The following is a 23,087-nucleotide window of genomic DNA, read 5'->3' as shown; positions in this document are numbered from 1 at the left end:
CTAATAACCAAGCTACACAGTGCTTCAGTCATCTATTTCTCCCCATAAAAAGTAAAGCAATGTGATAACATTGAATGATCACACGAATGCAGATGTGGCATTATTGTGCACTGTCAGTACATCACATTTTGGTAGTAAATACTTCTTTATAAAATCTATTATGGCACCATGACTCCCTGAATAAAACCGTAGTAACCACTGTAACTTCTGCTGCACCCTCTCCCCTTTCCACTGCATCTCTTCATCAATGCAATGCCTGGAAATGTGAATATTATGTTGTTACACACTTGACAATTTGTTGAATTTTAAATCTGTTTTTGCTCTACAGTGCTGGCCTCAGTTGAACCAAAATTTTTGCACATATGGTTCATGACTACAACAAAAGCATAGTAATTGCATGAGGTGTACAAGCTGATATTCCTTGTATCTCAATGTGTATTATTCTACTACACAGATACACAAGTTTACAGCAAAACCATCCAGAAAACAATGAATTTATTGGTATTTAAGATTCATACATTACTAATTGGAAATTACAGTAATAGAAATTAAACCAATGAAAGACAATCAGATACCGTCACGTACCATATTTACGTACTACCAGTCTATATTAAAAGCAACATCTTTAGAAAGATATGCCAACACTATAAATCAACAAGTCAATAATAATACATACAAGAAGCATACTTTTAATTTGTGCAAATTGAGGAACTAACACTACCATTAACTAAGGAGCACCTACGAGGAGCATTTGCTTGCACGACACAGATGGGTCCTCTATATGGGTTAATGAACTACAATATGGTGTAGTTACTAATGGAATTAATAACATTTTAGGTACCATACTGGTAACTAAAGAGTTAACAGAATAAGCCTATTTGCAGTATCCTTAGGTGCACTGTAAAGTAGCAAATGGTTACAGTGTATCTTAAAAATAGGTCAGGAATGATAATACAATATGTTTTATAAGTAAAACATTCAGTAACATTAGATAACATATGTCAGATGTGTTTACAAATCATTTTGGAAACTAAAATGATCAACTGAATAATAAAAGTACAGCATACACATTTTTTTTCTACAATAAGACCATACATTTACAAATATTTCAATCTCATAATTATTCCGGAAGCTCTACTTCTTAACAGGGAGCAGAACATCCAAAACTCTGTCAATATTTCCATCCTTGATTTGAATCAACTGTGTCAGCCAACCTCCTTCATTTGTGAATCCCATTGCTAGTAGCTGCTTCAGTGTTTTTGCTACTTTTGGATCTGTAAAGAAATATGAAGACATTAATTAGCGAAATGCTGATGCAAACAGTAACTAACTATGTGAGAAAAATTTTTCAAAAATAATAGCAGCAGTGTAATAATTAAGAATTAAAACCTGCTGGAATAAATTCATCAACGTATTTTTTTATACTCTGGAATAAATTCATCAGAACTGCTAGATACTTCAAAAATAAAATTTTTACATTTCTTATAATTCATACATAGGAGAAAGCAAGAGAGGAAACTTGCTGAGAATGACTGGTTTCATACAGAAGTCTATCAGATCATTTGAAATTCAGTTATGTATTCTGACATTTTTAGCAATCAGTATATGCAGGTCAGGGTATATTAATCAAAGGTGATATATCTGAAATTACACTTGACAATGGAAGCAAGATATAACAAAAATTAAGACACATTTGTAAGATTTACTGACCTCGAAAAAACATTCAGTGGTGTAAACTGGTGCAAGATGTTCAAATTCTCAGGAAAATAGGTGTAAACTATAGAGCAAGACAGTATGTACAACAACCAAGAGCGAATACTACGTATAGAAGACCAGGAATGAGTTATTGGATTAGAAGGGGTGTATTACAAGTTCTAGTGTTTCATCCCAACTGTTCAATATACACAAAGAAGCAGCAATCACAGAAATAAAAAGAAAGTTCAGGGGTGGGGTTAAAATTCAGGGTGGAAGGGTACTGATGATAAGGTTTGCTGGTGACATTGTTATCCTCAGTGAAAGTGTGGGATGAACTGCAGGACCGGTTGAATGCAACAAACACACCAGGGACTGAGAGTAAACTGAACAAGTGCCCCCGTCTTGCCGAAGCTTAAGATTACATAACGAGTTGTTACTTTTATTGTTTCTATTCAACCAAGGACTTTCCATTGCATTTTCTTTGCCACACAGCAACATTTTGAATGCTTTGTATCTGTTGTGGGAACACCTGAAATTTGGAGGTAGATACCCAAAAAGGTCAGACCTAAATTGAGCAATTTGAACGTCCAAGCCAATGGAATGTCTGACATACAGGATGTAGTTACCCAGCCAGACCTAAATTCCAGCCAGTTTGAATGTTTAAGCAAACAGTTCCCTAGTCAACCATTCGTCTATTTGCAAGCAACACAAGGTTCAGGTTTGAAGTCAAGAACCAACAGATAATTTTAAAGTTAGGCAAATGCAAAATAATATAATCTTTTGTGGCATCTTATGAGATGTAAATGAATGAGATATAAACAATTTAAGACTTCCTGGCAGATTAAGAACTATGTGCTGGATAGAGTCTCGAATTTGGGACCTCTGCCTTTCGCAGGAATGGTTCTGAATTGGAGTTTCGGTCTGGCACATAGTTTTAATGTGCCAGGAAGTTTCACATCAGTGCACACTCTGGTGCAGAGTGAAAATATCATTCCGTAAATAAATTTATTTTATATTCTTTTTTAAAACCACACCCTGTGTTGTGCATCTCTCAAAGGATTCAGTTTGTATTTAGAACTCCTGAATGCTAACTAACAGCATGCTGTAGCAGTGTGACAGGTACCTGTAATGGACTGAAGTTCTAATTCACGTGTTCTGGCAATCACATCATCCACTCTAGGGTATATTGGACAATAATAAGGTTCCTCAAGAGTCTTTAGTAATTCGTCAACGGCTTTACTGGCTACAGGATTTGGAGATCCAACATTATCTGAAAGCATAGCACAATATTTATTGAAACATACCCTCATAATCTGTATCCATAATAAAATTGAACAATGGAATCAAAAGGTTTTCAACAAGAAAATTGTAGTACTGTAAACACACGAGACTACCCAATTTTGTAGAGAATGGCGGCATTTGTGATAGTGCACAGGACTACTCAAAATTATATGCAATTCCTTTGTAAACTTGGTTGATGTTTCAGCCTGCATTTTGTATAGTTTGAATATCTTCCAGTACATTGTCTTATCATCCACATATCTTGAAGCTAATATTTTTCTATGAGGTGTATCATCGGAGCGTGCGCACACGTGTGTGTGTAGACATAGTAATAGGCACGTGATTTTGCTTTACACCTGAGTTCTGCCTTTCTTCAAAAGATTCATCTGTATATGTTACCTATTTAATCTTCTTTATAATTTAAAATTCGTCATTTCTGCTACATCATAGAAATGTGCTTCAAAGGCACATTGAATATCATTTAAGAAATTTACCACTGGTCAGTATTCTATAAATTACATCTGCATAACAAAACATACTATTCACTCTAACCCAGAACTGTTTATTTTTTCCTTTGTTCTGTTCGTGGATGGGGCATGGGAAGACCAACTGCATGTACCTCTGTACTAGTTATGATTAGTAATAGCTAAAGCCTTACAATTCATATGCGATTTGTTTGTAAGAAAGATGAAGAAATATTCAAGTTCCTTGGTATTAAAGGACTTAAAATTTTTTAAGAAAACTTTCACACAAGAATTTGTCTAGAGTCTTCTCAATTCTGCATGTGCTAAATCTGGTAGGTCTACAATACACATTTTTTTCTACAGGAACATTTAGCTATTGCTTCTGTCCTCATTCACAATGTATTTAATAGTTTGTTGACGTAGATATTTTCTTATCTAAAGGAAACACTCCATTTTCTGTTATTAATCCTCATGATTATTTCCAGCCGGCCGCGGCGGTCTAGCGGTTCTAGGCGCGCAGTCCGGAACCGTGCGACTGGTACGGCCGCAGGTTCGAATCCTGCCTGGGGCATGGATGTGTGTGATGTCCTTAGGTTCGTTAGGTTTAAGTAGTTCTAAGTTCTAGGGGACCGATGACCACAGTTGTTAAGTCTCATAGTGCTCAGAGGCCATTGTTTTTATTATTTCCATGACAACATTCTACAACATTTACCCATTCACATGCAGTTAACAGGCTTGTCAAATACTCAAGTTAGCTTCTGCTACTTTCCAATTTTGAAAGTTTAAAGAATGATTTACCATTAAAACATTTTCTCCACTTTATTTTAGCTGTCAAAATATGCATACCAGCTTATGCTTCATAATACCTTTTTGCTGCTACATTTATCCCTCTGTCTTTTGCTGGATCTCTAATGATTTCAATGTTCAGAAGACATTCAACCTTTTTGTTGGAATATATAATTCCTTGTTTTTCTACATTTTGTCATTTTTATGACAAGTGAATGGCTGAATATCTCAAGCATTTTTTCTTCGATGTTTGAAATCTCTTTAATACATGTAACGGATACACTGGAAGGAGATAGAAGTTTATAATTGACCTAATAACTTTTCCCCAAGTCATTAATTTTCCACGATGTCCCTGTCCCATATTTATTTTATTACTGCACAGCATCTATCCATGCTCTCCACAAGTTTTCAAATTTCCCGTAATGACAAGCCTCATCAGCTCCCAGCCATTATTATTTATTTTTACCTTTGTTGTGTCCTACATCCCAGATCATTAACACAGGAGCCATATTCTCATTCTGATTACTGTTAACAGCAGATTGGTGAACTTGCCAGAGCTTAGAGAACGATTACTCAATTGCAGTAGGGAAAACGTGATGAATACCTGTGACAAATTTTTGCCTTGGAAGGTCTGTACATGAGATAGGCAAAAAAAGTTCCTTACCATATTTCACATGATTTACTAGAATCTTGAGTAATCTTTGTTAAAGTGCCAATCATCATAGCTTTGCACTTTATTCAGTCATTTATTTTTATATATTTTATAATTCTATTATTACGACACACAACAGGCTACATGAACCCTGAGTCATGAAAATTGCAACATAACAGATATTTTTCTAAAGCTATGTTTATCACATGAAATGCCTCTAATTATACAAATTGCAGGTTTGCACTTTGTGTAACATCTCAGTGCATCTAACTTTTTCTTAAGCACATTTTACACCTCCATATACATGCATTCTTCCTTCTCTTTTAAAAAAGAAACTACATTCAGACACACAAGTGGGCTCTTTGGACTTTATAAAAATTGCTGAATGTGTTTGGAACTGCTGTTAGTTACAAAAGATGTGTACGCAAATTCAGAAATAAGAACTTATAATTATTTTTGTTAGTTCACAAACTGCAAAAAAAACTAAATTAATAGCCATATAGTATCAACTAAAGGAAACATAACAATATGCCAATAAAATCCCTCTTCTGACTGCCAATGAAGAAAGTTATAAAAACATTATTATCTATTTCTAACATATTGTGGGCGAATTATAAATACTAATACAATACCCATCAGGAATGCTGACATGTCATTAGCAAATAGCAATATTCAACTTAAAATTTAAATCAACCAAAGTACAATAACTTGCTAACTTTGACCCCTGAAGACCATTTTTATCTGAGTAAGTCAGCCTGCAAGAGAAAAATACCACAAGAAACTTACTGTATTATTTGTGTAATGAACACAATGTTGTAGGAAAGCAATGAGTGGCTTTGAGAGAGCAGATTACATTGTCCTATAGAAGCACTACAGGATTTCTTAGATTGTAATAAAATCAGATACACACGAGTTGCTGTGACACCTCACAAAAAAATTTTTTTTTCCATTTAGCCTTATTAAAAAAATTTTTTACAAAAAATGTGTTAGACTTAAATATAAAAGGAAGAACTTTATATGTTAACAAAGGAATTAAAGGATATTTAAACTAGCCCAATATCTCAATGGTTAAGTTCCATACTACGATCTAAAGTTTTGGGGTTATAGCCAGATCAGTATAATAAAGTGATTGACAGTTACTTGTTTTCAGTACACCTACCAAAGTCACAGCTGACCACAGAATGAGCCAAGTAGCATCTTTTGTTCTGTGCATGGTTGTCCTATCACTCTGTTGCCTCACATGCCCGTAACAACACTCAGCTGCATACAACAACTGCAGCTTCTAACTAAACTGTTGTAGTTTGTCTCAGTCAAGTGTTCTGTTTCCCGATACTGATTTAATTTTGGTTTATGATAAAGAATATCCAGATCTTGCAGCACAAGTCAGAAGGAAGTGAAAGCTGTTATGATATTGCCAAGTGAACTCTATACTACATGTTAAAGGAAATGTGAACAGACTGAGAACTGAATCTCACAGCTGTTGCTGCCAAAGCAATATTACATGTGCACGCAACAGCAAACTGACAAGCCTGCACCTGTCAATCACTTTGTTATGCTGAGTCAGGTATAGGCCTATAGCTTCTACCTGCCACTCAACATTTCACGACACAATATGATTCGGAGTCCACTTTTAACTGTAGGTCTCTTTATGTTGGAGGAAGACAAGAGAACACTACTTCCAACACAACCACACCTTTAAAGCACTGTGATGTCCAAACCAAGCAACAGGTTGATGACAGCCTCTTACCTACACTAACCAAACACCAAAATAGTAACGTGAATGAAAAGGCTAGAGAGAGAGAGAGAGAGAGAGAGAGAGAGAGAGAGAGAGAGAGAGAGAGAGAGAAAATACAAGGAAATAAAACATAAATTAGAGACAAAGAGTTTACAACACTGAAAGTGTTGTTGTTGGCTGACAAATCATTCATAAACAAGAATGAACTTTGCTGAGACTGTTTTACCTGGTATGAGGACAGTCCACTCTTCTGATTCACTAGAATGTTGTTCTGGTGGGGCTGATGGAGTCTCTGGACTCACTTCCATAGGCTCTGACACTGAAGCCGCCTCTGCCATTTCTGTCACCCCAGACTGGACATTCTTCTCTGCTTCCTTGGCCTGGGCAGTATTCTCTGCTTCCTTGGCCTGTGCAGTTTTCTCCGCTTCCTTGGCCTGAGCTGCACCCTGGGGTGTATCCTGCTTTTCACCTGTCTGCTTCTGGTTCTTGTCCTTAACCTGGATCTCAACATCTATTCCTGTTCAAAAACAAGGAAATCAACAAACTAAATTATAGATTTTTTTATATATTTTGTTGTGCATTAAGTTTAAAGATTATTACAATCAAATTCTGTATGAATAGAGGTTTACTACGCACAGCTTTGTTGGACTTGGTTAGCACTTTCCTGATTCTCCAGGAATGAAGACCACACCAAAATTCGAGTACCTTGGACAAACCATGGTAAAAAGTAATTTCAAGTAACTGCATCTATAGTAACGATTTAACTGAGTTATAAAATTATTGGATACAATGTCCACTTGTCATAATTTGAACTGCAAGCATTGCAAATGCAAGAACAGCAAGTCCAAATGAGGAATTTTAAAACCTAGCTGCCCTGCTTATTTATAGTTCAGTAAGATTAAAATCACAATGAAATGCGATCAAACTTGAATTTTGTAGTACAGAAAATAAGATATCAATCTGTACAGTTTTCACAACCCCATCACAAAAACAAGCTTCCTTACAAAACTGAGAAAGGACCCAAAAATAGAAAACTATATTGATTCTTTTACATGTGTATTACAGAAATCGATACTGTTAACTGTTATTGTACATGTTATTTTGCTTACAATAATTCCTCCTCAGATACTACTTTCTCATTCAACAGGGCTACATTCAATTGGGGAGGTGCTATAGAAGTATAGATAATAGAAATGACAGGATACAATGCCTCAGAGCAATCTTTTAGACTTCTTGACATGAAGATGCAGACCTTGATGTTAATGCTGGCAAATGAAAGCCTTGTGGATTACCACTTCAGCAATGTTGGGAATTTAGAATGGATAACAGCAAAGAAAACGCTTTCCACATTCTTACACCACACACGGCAGCAAATGGGTAAATGTTCCATACTTACTCTCATTCTCATTTACTTGGAACAACTGAATTACCATAATGTTAAATGTAATTCCTTCAAGGTTATGATGACACAAAGAACTATAGCTAAAATCGTTAGAAAAGATAAGATGGGAGTGAAGTAATTTACAGAAAACTGTAAGAGTGGATATAGAGGGATTTCACATCCAGTCCTCTCTCATTCCATTCATTTACAAACATGGTTTGGTTCTTTGCAATGAATTTTTGCAAACCACCATAATTTTTTGCTGTTGCCTTTCTAACTGCAGCTCTCTTATCCACTTTAATACCACACAATATATAGAAGCAAGCTAGATCCCTCTCTGTACTGTGCTGCAATAGTTCATGGACGCTGCTACTAGATTTGAACACTGCCTACTGACACTACTGCTGCTTATCTGTTCAGTCAAGCACCTGTTTCGGTAACTTTCTTTGCAGAGCCACTACTAGAAGAGGTCATCCCATTCTGACCACTGTTAAGATTTCACTGGTGTGCGCAAAATATGGGAGCAGAAATAAATGATCAACAATAGAACAAGAAGTTGGTACTGATTAGCTAAATAAAAGACTGGGTGAGAACAATTTTTACTAATGATCAATGTTAACATCAAACTGATTGCACAAGAAGGGAGAGTGAACTGATTGGGTTCTTTCCAAAACAGAATCTCCTGGAATTAACCCAAAAAAATTGCAGCAGCCACAGAAAATCCAAACTGAGATCACTATAAGGGAATGGGAACACTTGCTTTATGCAAGGACCATGATTGTTTCTAGTCTCTCATCACAGACAAACTCACTGAAGCATGGACAGTAAGTATTAGTGAATTGGCAGAGCTTATCACTGTCAGCTTAACATCTCTGGCTCACACCAATATCTGGTAAAAACTGGCTCACTGCAGAAAGGGAAACATCACTGATCAAAGAATTCAACATGAATTTGGTAAAAGAAATCTGAATGATGTTGTTGTTGTTGTTGTTGTTGTGGTCTTCAGTCCTGAGACTGGTTTGATGCAGCTCTCCATGCCACTCTATCCTGTGCAAGCTTTTTCATCTCCCAGTACCTACTGCAACCTACATCCTTCTGAATCTGCTTAGTGTATTCATCTCTTGGTCTCCCTCTATGATTTTTACCCTCCACGCTGCCCTCCAATACTAAATTGGTGATCCCTTGATGCCTCAGAACATGTCCTACCAACCGATCCCTTCTTCTGGTCAAGTTGTGCCACAAACTTCTCTTCTCCCCAATTCTATTCAATACTTCCTCATTAGTTATGTGATCTACCCATCTAATCTTCAGCATTCTTCTGTAGCACCACATTTCGAAAGTTTCTATTCTCTTCTTGTCCAAACTATTTATCGTCCATGTTTCACTTCCATACATGGCTACACTCCATACGAATACTTTCAGAAATGACTTCCTGACACTTAAATCAATACTGGATGTTAACAAATTTCTCTTCTTCAGAAACGCTTTCCTTGCCATTGCCAGCCTACATTTTATATCCTCTCTACTTTGACCATCATCAGTTATTTTGCTCCCCAAATAGCAAAACTCCTTTACTACTTTAAGTGCCTCATTTCCTAATCTAATTCCCTCAGCATCACCTGACTTAATTAGACTACATTCCATTATCCTTGTTTTGCTTTTGTTGATGTTCATCTTATATCCTCCTTTCAAGACACTGTCCATTCCATTCAACTGCTCTTCCAAGTCCTTTGCTGTCTCTGACAGAATTACAATGTCATCGGCGAACCTCAAAGTTTTTATTTCTTCTCCATGAATTTTAATACCTACCCCGAATTTTTCTTTTGTTTCCTTTACTGCTTGCTCAATATACAGATTGAACAACATCGGGGAGAGGCTACAACCCTGTCTTACTCCCTTCCCAACCACTGCTTCCCTTTCATGTCCCTCGACTCTTATAACTGCCATCGGGTTTCTGTACAAATTGTAAATAGCCTTTTGCTCCCTGTATTTTACCCCTGCCACCTTCAGAATTTGAAAGAGAGTATTCCAGTCAACATTGTCAAAAGCTTTCTCTAAGTCTACAAATGCTAGAAACGTAGGTTTGCCTTTCCTTAATCTTTCTTCTAAGATAAGTCGTAAGGTCAGTATTGCCTCACGTGTTCCAGTGTTTCTACGGAATCCAAACTGATCTTCCCCGAGGTTGGCTTCTACTAGTTTTTCCATTCGTCTGTAAGGAATTCGTGTTAGTATTTTGCAGCTGTGACTTATTAAGCTGATAGTTCGGTAATTTTCACATCTGACAACACCTGCTTTCTTTGGGATTGGAATTATTATATTCTTCTTGAAGTCTGAGGGTATTTCGCCTGTTTCATACATCTTGCTCACCAGATGGTAGAGTTTTGTCAGGACTGGCTCTCCCACGGCTGTCAGTAGTTCCAATGGAATGTTGTCTACTCCGGGGGCCTTGTTTCGACTCAGGTCTTTCAGTGCTCTGTCAAACTCTTCACGCAGTATCGTATCTCCCATTTCATCTTCATCTACATCCTCTTCCATTTCCATAATATTGTCCTCAAGTACATCGCCCTTGTATAGACCCTCTATATACTCCTTCCACCTTTCTGCTTTCCCTTCTTTGCTTAGAACTGGGTTTCCATCTGAGCTCTTGATATTCATACCAGTCGTTCTCTTATCTCCAAAGGTCTCTTTAATTTTCCTGTAAGCGGTATCTATCTTACCCCTAGTGAGATAGGCCTCTACATCCTTACATTTGTCCTCTAGCCATCCCTGCTTAGCCATTTTGCACTTCCTGTCGATCTCATTTTTGAGACGTTTGTATTCCTTTTTGCCTGTTTCACTTACTGCATTTTTATATTTTCTCCTTTCATCAATTAAATTCAATATTTCTTCTGTTACCCAAGGATTTCTACTAGCCCTCGTCTTTTTACCTACTTGATCCTCTGCTGCCTTCACTACTTCATCCCTCAAAGCTACCCATTCTTCTTCTACTGTATTTATTTCCCCCATTCCTGTCAATTGCTCCCTTATGCTCTCCCTGAATCTCTGTACAACCTCTGGTTCTTTCAGTTTATCCATGTCCCATCTTCTTAAATTCCCATCTTTTTGCAGTTTCTTCAGTTTTAATCTACAGGTCATAACCAATAGATTGTGGTCAGAGTCCACATCTGCCCCTGGAAATGTCTTACAATTTAAAACCTGGTTCCTAAATCTCTGTCTTACCATTATATAATCTATCTGATACCTTTTAGTATCTCCAGGGTTCTTCCATGTATACAACCTTCTTTCATGATTCTTAAACCAAGTGTTAGTTATGATTATGTTGTGCTCTGTGCAAAATTCTACCAGGCGGCTTCCTCTTTCATTTCTGTCCCCCAATCCATATTGAGTGATACAATGATACAATAACTAATATTATGTGATGGCAGGAGGGAACACTTATAAAGTTACTGAGATCTGAAAGCCTTTAGAGCCAGTGACTCCTCCTCATGGCAGAAGGATTGAAGGGGAAGGAAGAGGAGAAATTCTCACCCATTTATTACCCCTTGTTAAGTCTGTTCGCATGATTCTCATATGAATTTTTCTGATCTCACCGCTCTTTTTATCATGTTTGCCTTACTCCCCCCCCCCCCCCCCCCCCCCCAGCTTCTTTTTTGCCTTTCCCACCATCCTTTAACACTACAAACCATCCTCTCTTGTCACAACAAATCTCATCACATATTACATTTGGTCCTTTCAAAAACAGCAACAAAACTAAGGTCCCATATTCTGTTTCTTGAAACCTGCTTGTCCCTGGGAGTTAACCCCAAAGGCCTAACACAGAAGGTCCCTGTTTCTGGATGCAATCCTACTTTAAACCCTTTTACAGCCTCAAATACAGCAATCTTTTGCACTTCCCCACCTAATCTGTGACCCATGTGGCTCGTCAACCGATTTCCACTTCACCAAACTTCTCTTCCTTTACAAAATCCTGCAGTTATCTGACTCATGTTTCCTTGGATGGCATCACCCACCAAGCCAACTTCAAACTGCAATGACAGACCAGACTTCACCTCAGAAAGCTACCCACCTTCTTCTAAACCACAACAACAACTGTTTTCCACTTCCAGTCCCTCTCCAGCTATCTGAACAGCCACACCATCAACCACCACTCCTCTCCTACAAACCAGTTTGACCAACCTTCTTAACATTCCCCAGCTTTTACCACTGCCTCCCAGAGCAATAACAACTCAATACCACAAGAACAAGTCACAACAGTACAGAGTTCTCAACCCTCCTGAATTATCTGTATTATCCAAGGGTCTTTCAGCTCTAAATCTGCATTTAAACATGCAGCTTTGGTGAAGGACCTATTTTCCTTCACACACAATGTCAAGTGGAAATATATGTTTTGTGACCCAATAACAATACCTTTCCAACAGCAAACCTAACACTGAACCCTGTCTGGAACAGTTCCAACCACAGTCCCAACATGCAGCATTGCTTCAGAGTCCTTCCTCTGGTCCCTACAATATGACCCTAATGTCCTCAACGGAACTCCAAGCTTTTCATTCCATAAAAACTAGGATGAATAGGCATAGGCAGAGGATGTATACTGGCAGCGCACAAAACTGTGTTGCAGAAAATGCTCTACAATACGACTGTCATAATCTCACACCTATTTCACCACAGACACACTCACACCATCTGAATTCTTCCCCCCAGTCACCAGTTTCTCAGAACCTTGCAGGTAGGAACTGGCACTACAACATGTTCTTCACTCTCGCCCTAAACCTGGCCTTAATTTACTTCAGTTTTTTCATTCCCTTTAGTTTTCTATAGCTTTCATTTTCTAACTTGTCTATTTTTTCCCTGCTCCCCAATTCTGACAGAAAGAGCCACTGGCTCCAAAAGCTTGCAAATTTCAGTACAAATCTTTAACATAATGCAGCACTTCAGCAACCGTGAATTGTTCAGACACTAAGAAATTCAGCCTTCAATTGCAAGGCAAATTTTTTTTAGTTTACCTAGGTTTCCATGCCAATAATGGTATCTTCTTCAGAACAGATCTGTGACATGGCCAATGTTTGGCCCTCAAAATAATTTAATTTTTGTTCTGAAGAAGATACCATTATTGGCATCAAAACCTACGTAAACTAAAGAAATTTTACCTTCCAACTGAAGGCTGAATTTCTTATTGTCTGAAATTTCAGTTCCTTTGTACGCATCTCCTCCTGCTGCCAACTGGTGAGTAGATTTTCTATCTACCCCATTACGTTTTCAAAAACTGGTTATTTGCACTGATACAACTAATATTAATTAAACTGTGCTAGAAAGAAGTGTAAGCCAAGCAAAAATATTACTACATAAGTACGGAAAAATTGTTTTTCAATGTTTTATCATAGTGTTAAATATTTTTGTGTGAGTTTACATAATTTTCAAAACTAGTCTCACCAATAACTATATCACATTGGAACAAAGAAATTCTGCTTCCAATACTCTATCTATTGCTCATCATTACTACTTCAATGCTGCTGTTTGTATTTTGATAACACATTCTTATACTTTATTGCACATTTGATAGTGAACTGATATTTTCCCTATTATATGGTTAGAAAATATACAATCAAGGAAAACAATATAAACTCACCCAGTGGACTAAGCAGTGCTGCAACAGTCTCACCCACATTCTGTAAATAAGTTGTATCTCTCTGCTGATTAGAATTCCTTTGTGTTGCTGTTCCCTGCAGACCTTCTGTGCACTCTGCTGCACTTGAAGTTGAAGGTTTTGGTGTAGTATTTTCTGTGGTAGTAGCAGTATTGCCTGCCTTTGGAGGAATTTCAACCTCTCCTGGAAGATTGACCCATTCACCTAGCTGGCTGCAGAGATATTCCAACCAACCAGGATGTTCACTGTAGGACCTTCTGTATGGGCACTGCACATTGCTTTCATTAACACCTTTCACATTGTTTGTGCGACGCTGGTGGTGATGCCTATGAGTTTCAGACTGGCGAGACCACTTGGCCATATGATGTGCCAAACGTCGGCTGTAAGTTGAACGCTGGAACACATACAAAAGAACTTTGTATGAGAAATTAGCATACTATTTTATTTTATAAATGAATGTTTGACATTTCTACATTTGTTTGCTCCCACCACAATACCTAGAAATCTTCAAATTTTCTTCAATGCAATATATGAAAGTTGACAACACCTGACACCATTAAGAGTCATCAGTGTGTGGATCACAAGTCTGTTACCTCTAAATACACTGTTTTACAGCAAGGCATGAAGACATTTACTATAGACTATAACTTATATGAGACCCCCCTCCCATGCAAACAAACAAAAAGAAACACAATCATAAAAGCAATTATACAATCTCACATACCCACTTAATTGGTTTTGAAATACGTATCATGAAATGTTCATCGTGCATTCCAAAGCCTTCACATGTAGAGCAGAGGTCAAAATCAGGACAAACAGCACACTTGTATCTGAAACCAACAATCAGCTTGTTGCAGCCATCACAGGTCACTCCCTCGTGAACTGCAGGACCTTAAAACAAAAGCAACACTGTGTCATTATGGATAATAATTATAACTGCAAACATCAATTTGAAAAGAAAAAGAGGGAAAGATAGAGATCTGACAAGATCTTACCATCTATTGGTCGTCCCATTTCAGGCATTTCTGCATCGGGAGCTAAAGTTTCTTCAGGTTTGACAGCAACATACAACTTTCTTACGTCTGTATTCATCTCACTCAGCGCTAATGTGAGTTCCTCATCAGATGATATTGTAATTATGTCACCTTCCTGATCTGTTGGGTAAAAACCAAACCTATTAATATGTTGTTTTAAGGTTTCTAATGAAGTATTAATTAAAAATTCAAACTTTAATAGAAGTGAGGAATTTGTGATTTTACCTTTCCAGGAAACATAAAAGTTCCTATTCTGCAGTGATGGGAATACTTTCTGGAGTTTCTCTCTTAGGAAATTGAACTTGAAAGCAAGACTGCGATCAATCCCAAAACGTCTTACTTCGGTAGTGTCTGTACCATCTTCCAGATACACTTTGTACGATATGCTCATTGATTCTGCCATCTTTGCTTCTCTCTGATAAGAGTCTGTTTACTGCAAAAGCATTTAATAATAGTGTCAGTTTGCATGTTATCCACACATGAGCTGCATCAGAATAATTCTAACCTAAGATCTCAAATACTATACAATGAATATACATCTATTTCTCTATAATCTTATATTAAATGGTGAAATCTGTGTGTATATAGATGGATAGGTTCACCAGAGATTGCTAACCACATTCAAGTTCTCCAATTTAACAACCACGCAACTGCTACACTGTCTCATATCAACAGTCTCTTCTCGGTTTTAAAATCATTATTCATTTATTCTAGCAGGCACTGTCATCTGCTTTGCCATGTAAAATGGGATATCTGAATGCAGTCAACATGTCTGGGTGAATGTTGTGCGGGAATAATTTGTGTGGATTCAGAATGAATTGTCACTCTGCAACAGAGCATGTACTGATTAGAAATTTTCTGGCAGACGAGGACTTGAACCCAGAACCTTTGTCTCTCACAGTTAGCTGCTCTACCAGTTGAGCTATCCATGCATGACTCATGAACTGTCACCATAGCTCTCACTGTCAGAAGTAAAGCTGTGGGTTGTACATGGCTAGTAAGTCGGTAGAGCAATATCACGTGATGGGCAAAGGTTCTGGTTTCAAGTTCTAGTCCAGCTCACAAACTTTTAATCTACAAGGAAGTTTTAAATCCATGTGGGTGTTGAGAAATACTATAGTTCTTGTTCATATGGAGAAAGGACTTCAAAAGGGCGAAATGGAACTAAAAATTAAATTATATACATAAGAAGAAGAAAAGGGAGAGGAGGAGGGGGGGGAGGGAGGGGGGGAGATATATATATGCAGGATCTGACAGTCCCATACTACTTTACAGTACAGCTGATTACTGACACTCAAGATGAAAAGTAAAATAGATACAAAGCTATTGGGTGAAAAAAAAGTAGATTATGAGAATTTATGTAATGGCACAGAGGTATACCAGATTACATTACGTAACAAGTTTACAGAGTTAATAAAATAAAGACTATAGGCTACAGACATGAATAAATCGAACAAAACTTAACAAATGTATCACAACTGCTTACTATGCTGCAGGCACACTGTAAACCATAGAAAAAAAAGTTTCAAATGCAACATGACAAGTATTGCAGATAAGCAAACGTTAGGAGCAAATTGTAGTAGGAGCACAAAATAATATGCAGAACTAAACTGTAGCTAACAAAGTAAAGAAAATTGCAATAGTATTTTAAGACTTCTTACAGACCAAACTCACAGATGTTCAATTGAGAAAACAATGATATTCAGGAAGTGTTGGTAATAAGCTTTAAGTTATTCCCTACCCTCCAACTCTTTGCATTACTCTTAGTTGACATATTTATTCATTTATCAGGTTCCAAGGGGCCATGGAGCTACAGCTACTTGTCAGTATTTAGTTTACAAAATGAAGGTTAGAAAATTTATAAACAAAAGAACAAAGCATAAAAATTGTGAGTATGCAAATAAACAACACAGTACGGAGAAAATTTTCTCAGTTACTGTAAGAAACTCCTGAATAGAATGGGAGGCATCAGCAATGAGGAAATGTTTGAAATTAGCATTTTCTACTTTATTTTGATGTTTATTTCATTTATGTACAATCCATCTGAAGACAATACTGTCTAGAAATTGATTACACAAATGTGAAATAAATGTCAAAATCAAATATAGCTAAAAGGAAATTAATTTTCATTGCAATAAATAAATAACAGCTGTAAGTGACTAAACAGAAAACTTCTGAACTGTATCTGAATATTTGAAGATGACTACTCTACTCTGGCAGCCTACCGAAAAGGAAATTGCTGAAAAAAGCACACCTTTCTAATCAATACTTACAAAAGTGTTATCGAAGTGTATATTGAATCTACATCTAGTGTTCACTGAATGAATGTCACAGTTTCTCTTGAATGAGTCAATATTGTCAACAACAAACCCTTGGAATATATTTACACAGATGATATAGTACAAATTCTGAGACACCTGAGAAATGGCCTCCACGATGATCATGAATTGACACTGCCGACCACAATGCCTGTCCTTTACTGAGCTAAAACACTCTTGGTGTGTGTACAGAGCTGCTCTAAAATATGACACCTTATGAGATAATAAGAGTTAAAGTGAGCAAAGTAAAAAAGCATATGCTCTTTAATGCAATACTTACAAGAAAGCTTTTCATCTGTTCTCGGTTTTAAGAATTTAAAATGGTAGACTTCTTTACTAACTGATCACATTGGGACAATAATGATGCCAGTGTCAGAAACAGTTTACATTGTGTTTTGTTGCACTTTAGTATGAATCTGTTCTCTGAAACCCATATGTTGTTGCTGCGAGCCTATTAACTACATCACAATGTCTCAAAGACAATAAATAAGGCAGGAAAATGATTTAGGGATATTGTGTTGACCATAAATAAGGAAAAAACAGTATGGATGAATTTCAGTAATACTGAAAGCAAAGCTATAATGTAACTGGAGAGATAGAAAATCTGCTCACTTAGAGGAGACAGAAAATCTGCTCACCTAGTGGCATCAGGAAAGCACACATATAAAAATGGTTTTAAGTATCTAAGCTTTCAGAGGCAGTGGCTCTTTCTTCCAGCAGAAGAAAGCTCCGAAAGCTTACATATGTGAAACCTTTTTTATGTGTTTGTTCCCCTGCTGCCACTTGGTGAGTAGATTTTTTTTTTATCAAACTGATTATATTCTATTGTCAAGAAGTAAAGACACAAGGAGCATACAAGCTGAGTTAGGTAAGTGTGTTATTGCACCAGCTTGCTCCACAAAATTTCTAGGCAGATGGGTTGATGAGCACTTACTTGGCTGAAGCATCTACAATATCAGACTAAAAAAAACTAAGTAAATGCTGTTACATTCTAAGAATGCTTTGGAACTGCTGCAGCTGTTGTGTGCCTAATATGTTTGTATGCACAGCTTGCTTAGATATGGTGTGACCTTTAGGCAAATACAGGGGTGGGCAAAACCAACTTTCAAACTCCACAAAAGGGCTGTCAGAATGATGAAAGTTCACAGCAGAGAGCCATGCAGCGAAATATTTAAGGAATTTAAAGTAAAGACACTTTCTGGCTTACACATTTATGAATGTGTGTGCTTTCTGAAAGCTCAACAGCAATTTTCATCAGGTTCATAACTACAAAACAAGAAACAGAGATGACTTCCACAGAGGCACCCACAAAAAAGCACTTTACAAAGAAGTGTACATTATCAACCAAAAATACTTTTTAGCACAATGCCTATTAAAATAAAGAAAATTAAAGAATATCATAAATCTGAGGTAAAACTAAAACAATTTTTAATAATGCATATGGCTCTGAGCACTACGGGACTCAACTTCTGAGGTCATTAGTCCCCTAGAACTTAGAACTAGTTAAACCTAACTAACCTAAGGACATCACAAACACCCATGCCCGAGGCAGGATTCGAACCTGCGACCGTAGCGGTCTTGCGGTTCCAGACTGCAGTGCCTTTAACCGCACGGCCACTTCGGCCGGCCAATAATGCATAGCTTTTATAAAAGCTGTATCTGAATATGACAAAGTAAAATTAAGATTTATCAAATTTATTTTTTTTTAAATCTTTCCCACGTGGAATGTTTCCCTCTATTATATTAGTATCACAAAGTAAAATTATTTACGTATACTGATGTAACATGACTGTAGTAAACAACTTAAATACAAGAAATTTTATTGTAATGAGCCTTGGCTATGAATTGACTACATCCATACAACACGTATTGTTAACGGATGTAAAAAGAAACCGAATTGAATTATGTTTCACATCTTTCAAAATTATCACAATAACACTATACCACCTGCAGGGAGAAAATTTTGTCACCTGTCATGTTTAAAGAAACATCATTCATATAGGCCTATATCAAGAACAATGGGCCCACAGCAAAACCCTGTGCTCCCACCCAAATTTACCAGACCTCAGTCCGAACCAAATCTCTTTCTTATTGGTTCATGCTTGAGGATAACATCCTGCTTCCTACTTTCCAGATACGATGTGAATGGCTGTCCAATTTTTCCCTAATCCCATTATGTTCCATAGATTGCTTGGTACACACATTAATTACATTTGTTAAATCAAAGAAAATACCTACTGTTGTCTACTTATAGTAAAGCCGTATTAGTGCTCCACTCTCTCTCTCTCTCTCTCTCTCTCTCTCTCTCACACACACACACACAAAGAATACATTGTGTCATAAGTGGATGCTACACTCCCAAAGCTAAAATATGAGTCTGGAAGCAAATTGTGTACACTACCCTCCACTACACTGCTAGATCATCAAAAACTTCTGAAAACACTGGTACCAACGAAAATTCCCTGTCACTGTTTACATTATCTCTTTTTACTATTCTTATAAAGTGGTTTCACTACAGAGTATTTTCTTTTGTCTGGGAACAGAGCAAATCTGTGCAGGTGACTAGAGCATAGAAGTTCTACTATCTGTGCACTGCTCTACATAACCCAGCTTGACATTTCATTATACCCACAGGGGTATTCACTTATTATTACTATTACTATTATTATTGTTTACATTGTCATTTTATATTATTAAATAAATGGTTAAATGAATATAAAACACATAGTATAAAAATCAAGCACTCAAAAAATTTGAAAATCAAATTATTTGTTTCAGATTTCTCTATTAAATAACACAGTTTTTCTGCATTTAGGCCTACTTTGCAGTTTTACTATTTTATGCGAAAGTGTGTTAAATATGGAGCAAATATAGGTTTTGGTATAGGCTATTTTAAAAGTCAATCTGTTTCTGCAACCTCCCTTCCCCAATTCAAAACCAACTACACTACAGGCCTGCCACTACAATCAAGCTCTTGAGGGTAGACACTACCACACTGCAACTGAGAATGCCGAATGAGGTGTATGAAGCCATTCAAGATGTACAGGCAGAAAATTAGCTTCAGACAGTGTTTCAATAAAAGTAGTTACATTTTAGGGCAAAGTAAAAGTAAAGTAACTTACAAAATAATTTATAACATGTGTGCATTCCTCGAACAATGTTGTAACCTCCTCTTCTCAAGAAAGAAACAGCCAAGACAAAAAGAATTACAGACAATGTATGTTATCATTGACTGTACAGAAAAGAAACTTGGATCTTAATCAACCAAAGTAACAAAGTGGCATTAGAAGCCAGCACAGGAAAATGGATAATTTGCAAATCATGAACAAAATAAGTGAACAGAGCAATATTGGGTAAAGTCACTGATCACTAATGCAACCTCCACACACACACACACACACACACACACACACACACACACACACACACACAGAGCGGCTAAACTCACAGACTTTGGGTGTAAGCTTGAAAGTAGGCCTGGAAAATCAAACTCAATTGAACTAACAATCTATAGGCAGCACACTGAAAAGAAAAAAGGGCAAATTATCAAAGAATTCATGGAATGTCTTCACGAGTTTTTGTATTTAGGTTAGTTTAAGGCAATGACTGAATGGCCAGAACAAGAAAATGAGTAAATATGGTCTTGTTTGTATTTGGTAAACTAAACAAGTTTTCAAAACACCACTTCTCATGTGTCCAAAAAGAGTTCACCAGGTTTGACTTAAAGAAACTATTCTGGAGTTGTTAAAGACTGCTCAGTAGACATTGGAAAAATATATGTTAGTGATTACTACGACAGGCAAGGAAAGAAACGAAACAAGGAATACTTTGAAGTGGAAAATGCAATTACGAGTACAATGAAACCGAAATGTAAGTGACAAGGTCGCGTAGAAGAAGTAGCGCTAGTTCTTCACAGGATTTCAGGGGAGGTGCAGGCCAAGAAAGCGATGAAACTGATGTGGTTACGTGACAACAGAAAATCTGTGGGAACCGCATGACTGCGTGAAGTTAAATACTGTAATGTATGGTAAAGCAGACGTCAACTTCCAGTGGCAGATGTCAAATGACTGACGATGGTTGTGGAAGTTTCATTGGGTGTATGAAGACAAATATCATGTAATTTGCAATTATTCTCGTCCCTCTTTATTCCCTGAAAGATAATACACTTTCAGCAACTATTAACCCTTACTAAAGTTGCAGTCAGGGCTTTACATCAACGTCGTGACGTTGTACGATACATTTCAATATACCGAACATTATGCATTCTTTCATTCTACTGAAATTGGTTTGTTTAGAATTCAATAACTTGTAGTTATGACACAGTTAAGAAAAAGTTTTCAGTGATGCAGGAAAATACTATAATTCCAGTCTTGGATCACAATTTTTATTTGTAATCAGGTTATTAATTTCGGCCGGTAATGACCATTTTCAGATCTGAGTAGAAACATGTTGCTTTACACGTATCAGGCCTTACATGTGATACTGCAGTAAAATCATCAGCCATTTCGGATTCGTCAAACAAATAAAACTATGGTATGTAAAGTGCACCACTGGAGCGTACATACTGTTCATGAACAGAGGTTCAGCAGCTCTCCTTGACGTATAGTATATGTATAAACTGCGTGAACTAATGCAACAAGGTTTTACGTAGGTCTGAAGATGGTCGTTACCTAACGAAATTACTAACCTGATTACAAACAAACATTGTGATCCAAGACTTAAAATATGATAATGCCAATAATTCGTGGCTGCCCAACAATTACATTTCTCGTAGACCCAACAGACGCGCATTACACGTTGTCATTAGAATATATTGTAATATTAATTTAAAAAAAGTGCAGTGAAGTTGTGAGGAAAGACGATTCTGATCTTAAGGCACAAACGCGAGTTTCTCATGACACGAAAACTACGAACTATTACGACTCTGTTTTCTGAAACGTCAGAAGAAATCGTTGATTTACACATTTTAACTGCTGTTGCACTTTACTTACGTTAGTAGCGACAGCAAGAACGCAGCGTTACGAAGTAATCTTCTGTGCACAGGTTACAACAAAACAGATACAGCCACTGCGTCTGCGAGTCTTTATATACCTCAAACGCCGTCAGCAATTCTGATGCAACTACGCAACACACTGGACCAACCCACCATGATACTTTAAAATCGAAGATTACGATTGCCAACGTGATACATTCGAACTTCTGCTATACACAGAGGCCTTTTGAGCTAAATGTACTGGAGTATGTTGGCTGCACTGTAAGCTACTTGACAGCTACGCGTCACGTGAACTGCTTCAGTACTAAAACCAACTAATTTCACTTTTATTGTCATCTGCGTTATGACTGAACTTCCGAATTTTCAGTTAAGAGACTCTGAATTAATATTTTATTGACTTACATTCACAGCGAAGTGTTCTGACACCCACTTCTATTTGTAATGCAATTTGTGTCGGCTTGCGTCATTGTGATTTGATGTGCGCGAACTGTGCAAATACATGCAAAATATTTCAAGGTGTGCACAGTAAGGATTATTTCGTTAACTAGTTAAATATGTTTGAGAACGCTGTGCGCAGAACCGCTGTATGGGTAGATCTTCGTGCTTGGTTCCCACTGGAGCTAGAAACATGGGCTAATAAGTTTTTGGTTTAGCTCGGACCAGCGGTCATTCGAACGTATGTCTACAGTACTTTAACCCAGGCAAACTTGAAAATCAGTTAATTTCTTTTACGACTGATGTTAACGAGGCTGAAATTAACACTCAGCTAATGGCATCATTTGTATGTACACTGTTCGAATGTTACATGCAAAAAATACTTTTTTTCTGGGAGGTTTTTGAACCGCGCCACTTCTATACTTTAAACTTGTCGTAATTAGTTTAAACTTTGCGCTAAGATAGGTAAATGGATACATATTTTTATCCAATACTCTTTTCCCGTTGTCGAGATACGACGGTTTGAAGTCGAGGTAAACTGTTGCGCGTGAAATTCACACTTACATGAACCGAATGCGTGGGAACGGTTTAAAGTGATTCAGATAAATAAAAAATGCTTTCTTACGATAAAACTGAGAACTTGCTTTCGAAAATTTAGCTTCGTTCGGA

At 37.1% G+C, this 23,087-nt stretch overlaps 1 protein-coding gene across 2 annotated transcripts; it reads right to left on the bottom strand.

The window, feature by feature from the left end:
• Positions 1–463: 463 nt before the first annotated feature.
• Positions 464–22,146, bottom strand: LOC124798483 (sequestosome-1). Of its 2 annotated transcripts, XM_047261919.1 has the most exons (8): positions 21,982–22,145; positions 14,898–15,105; positions 14,634–14,792; positions 14,363–14,529; positions 13,621–14,032; positions 6,840–7,130; positions 2,819–2,965; positions 464–1,274 (listed from the first exon to the last, which is right to left on the bottom strand). In XM_047261919.1, the coding sequence occupies exons 2-8, from the start codon at positions 15,073–15,075 to the stop codon at positions 1,135–1,137; spliced, it is 1,494 nt and encodes a 497-aa protein (XP_047117875.1). In that variant the 5' UTR covers positions 15,076–15,105; positions 21,982–22,145; the 3' UTR covers positions 464–1,134. The 2 variants fall into 2 exon arrangements, with proteins under 2 accessions (XP_047117875.1, XP_047117876.1); XM_047261920.1 differs by lacking the exon at positions 2,819–2,965 and having other exon boundaries at positions 21,982–22,146.
• Positions 22,147–23,087: the final 941 nt, after the last annotated feature.

Source organism: Schistocerca piceifrons, chromosome 5 (genome assembly GCF_021461385.2).
Source record: "Schistocerca piceifrons isolate TAMUIC-IGC-003096 chromosome 5, iqSchPice1.1, whole genome shotgun sequence".
Lineage (NCBI taxonomy): Eukaryota > Metazoa > Arthropoda > Insecta > Orthoptera > Acrididae > Schistocerca > Schistocerca piceifrons.
This window is presented reverse-complemented; position numbering and strand designations above follow the sequence as displayed.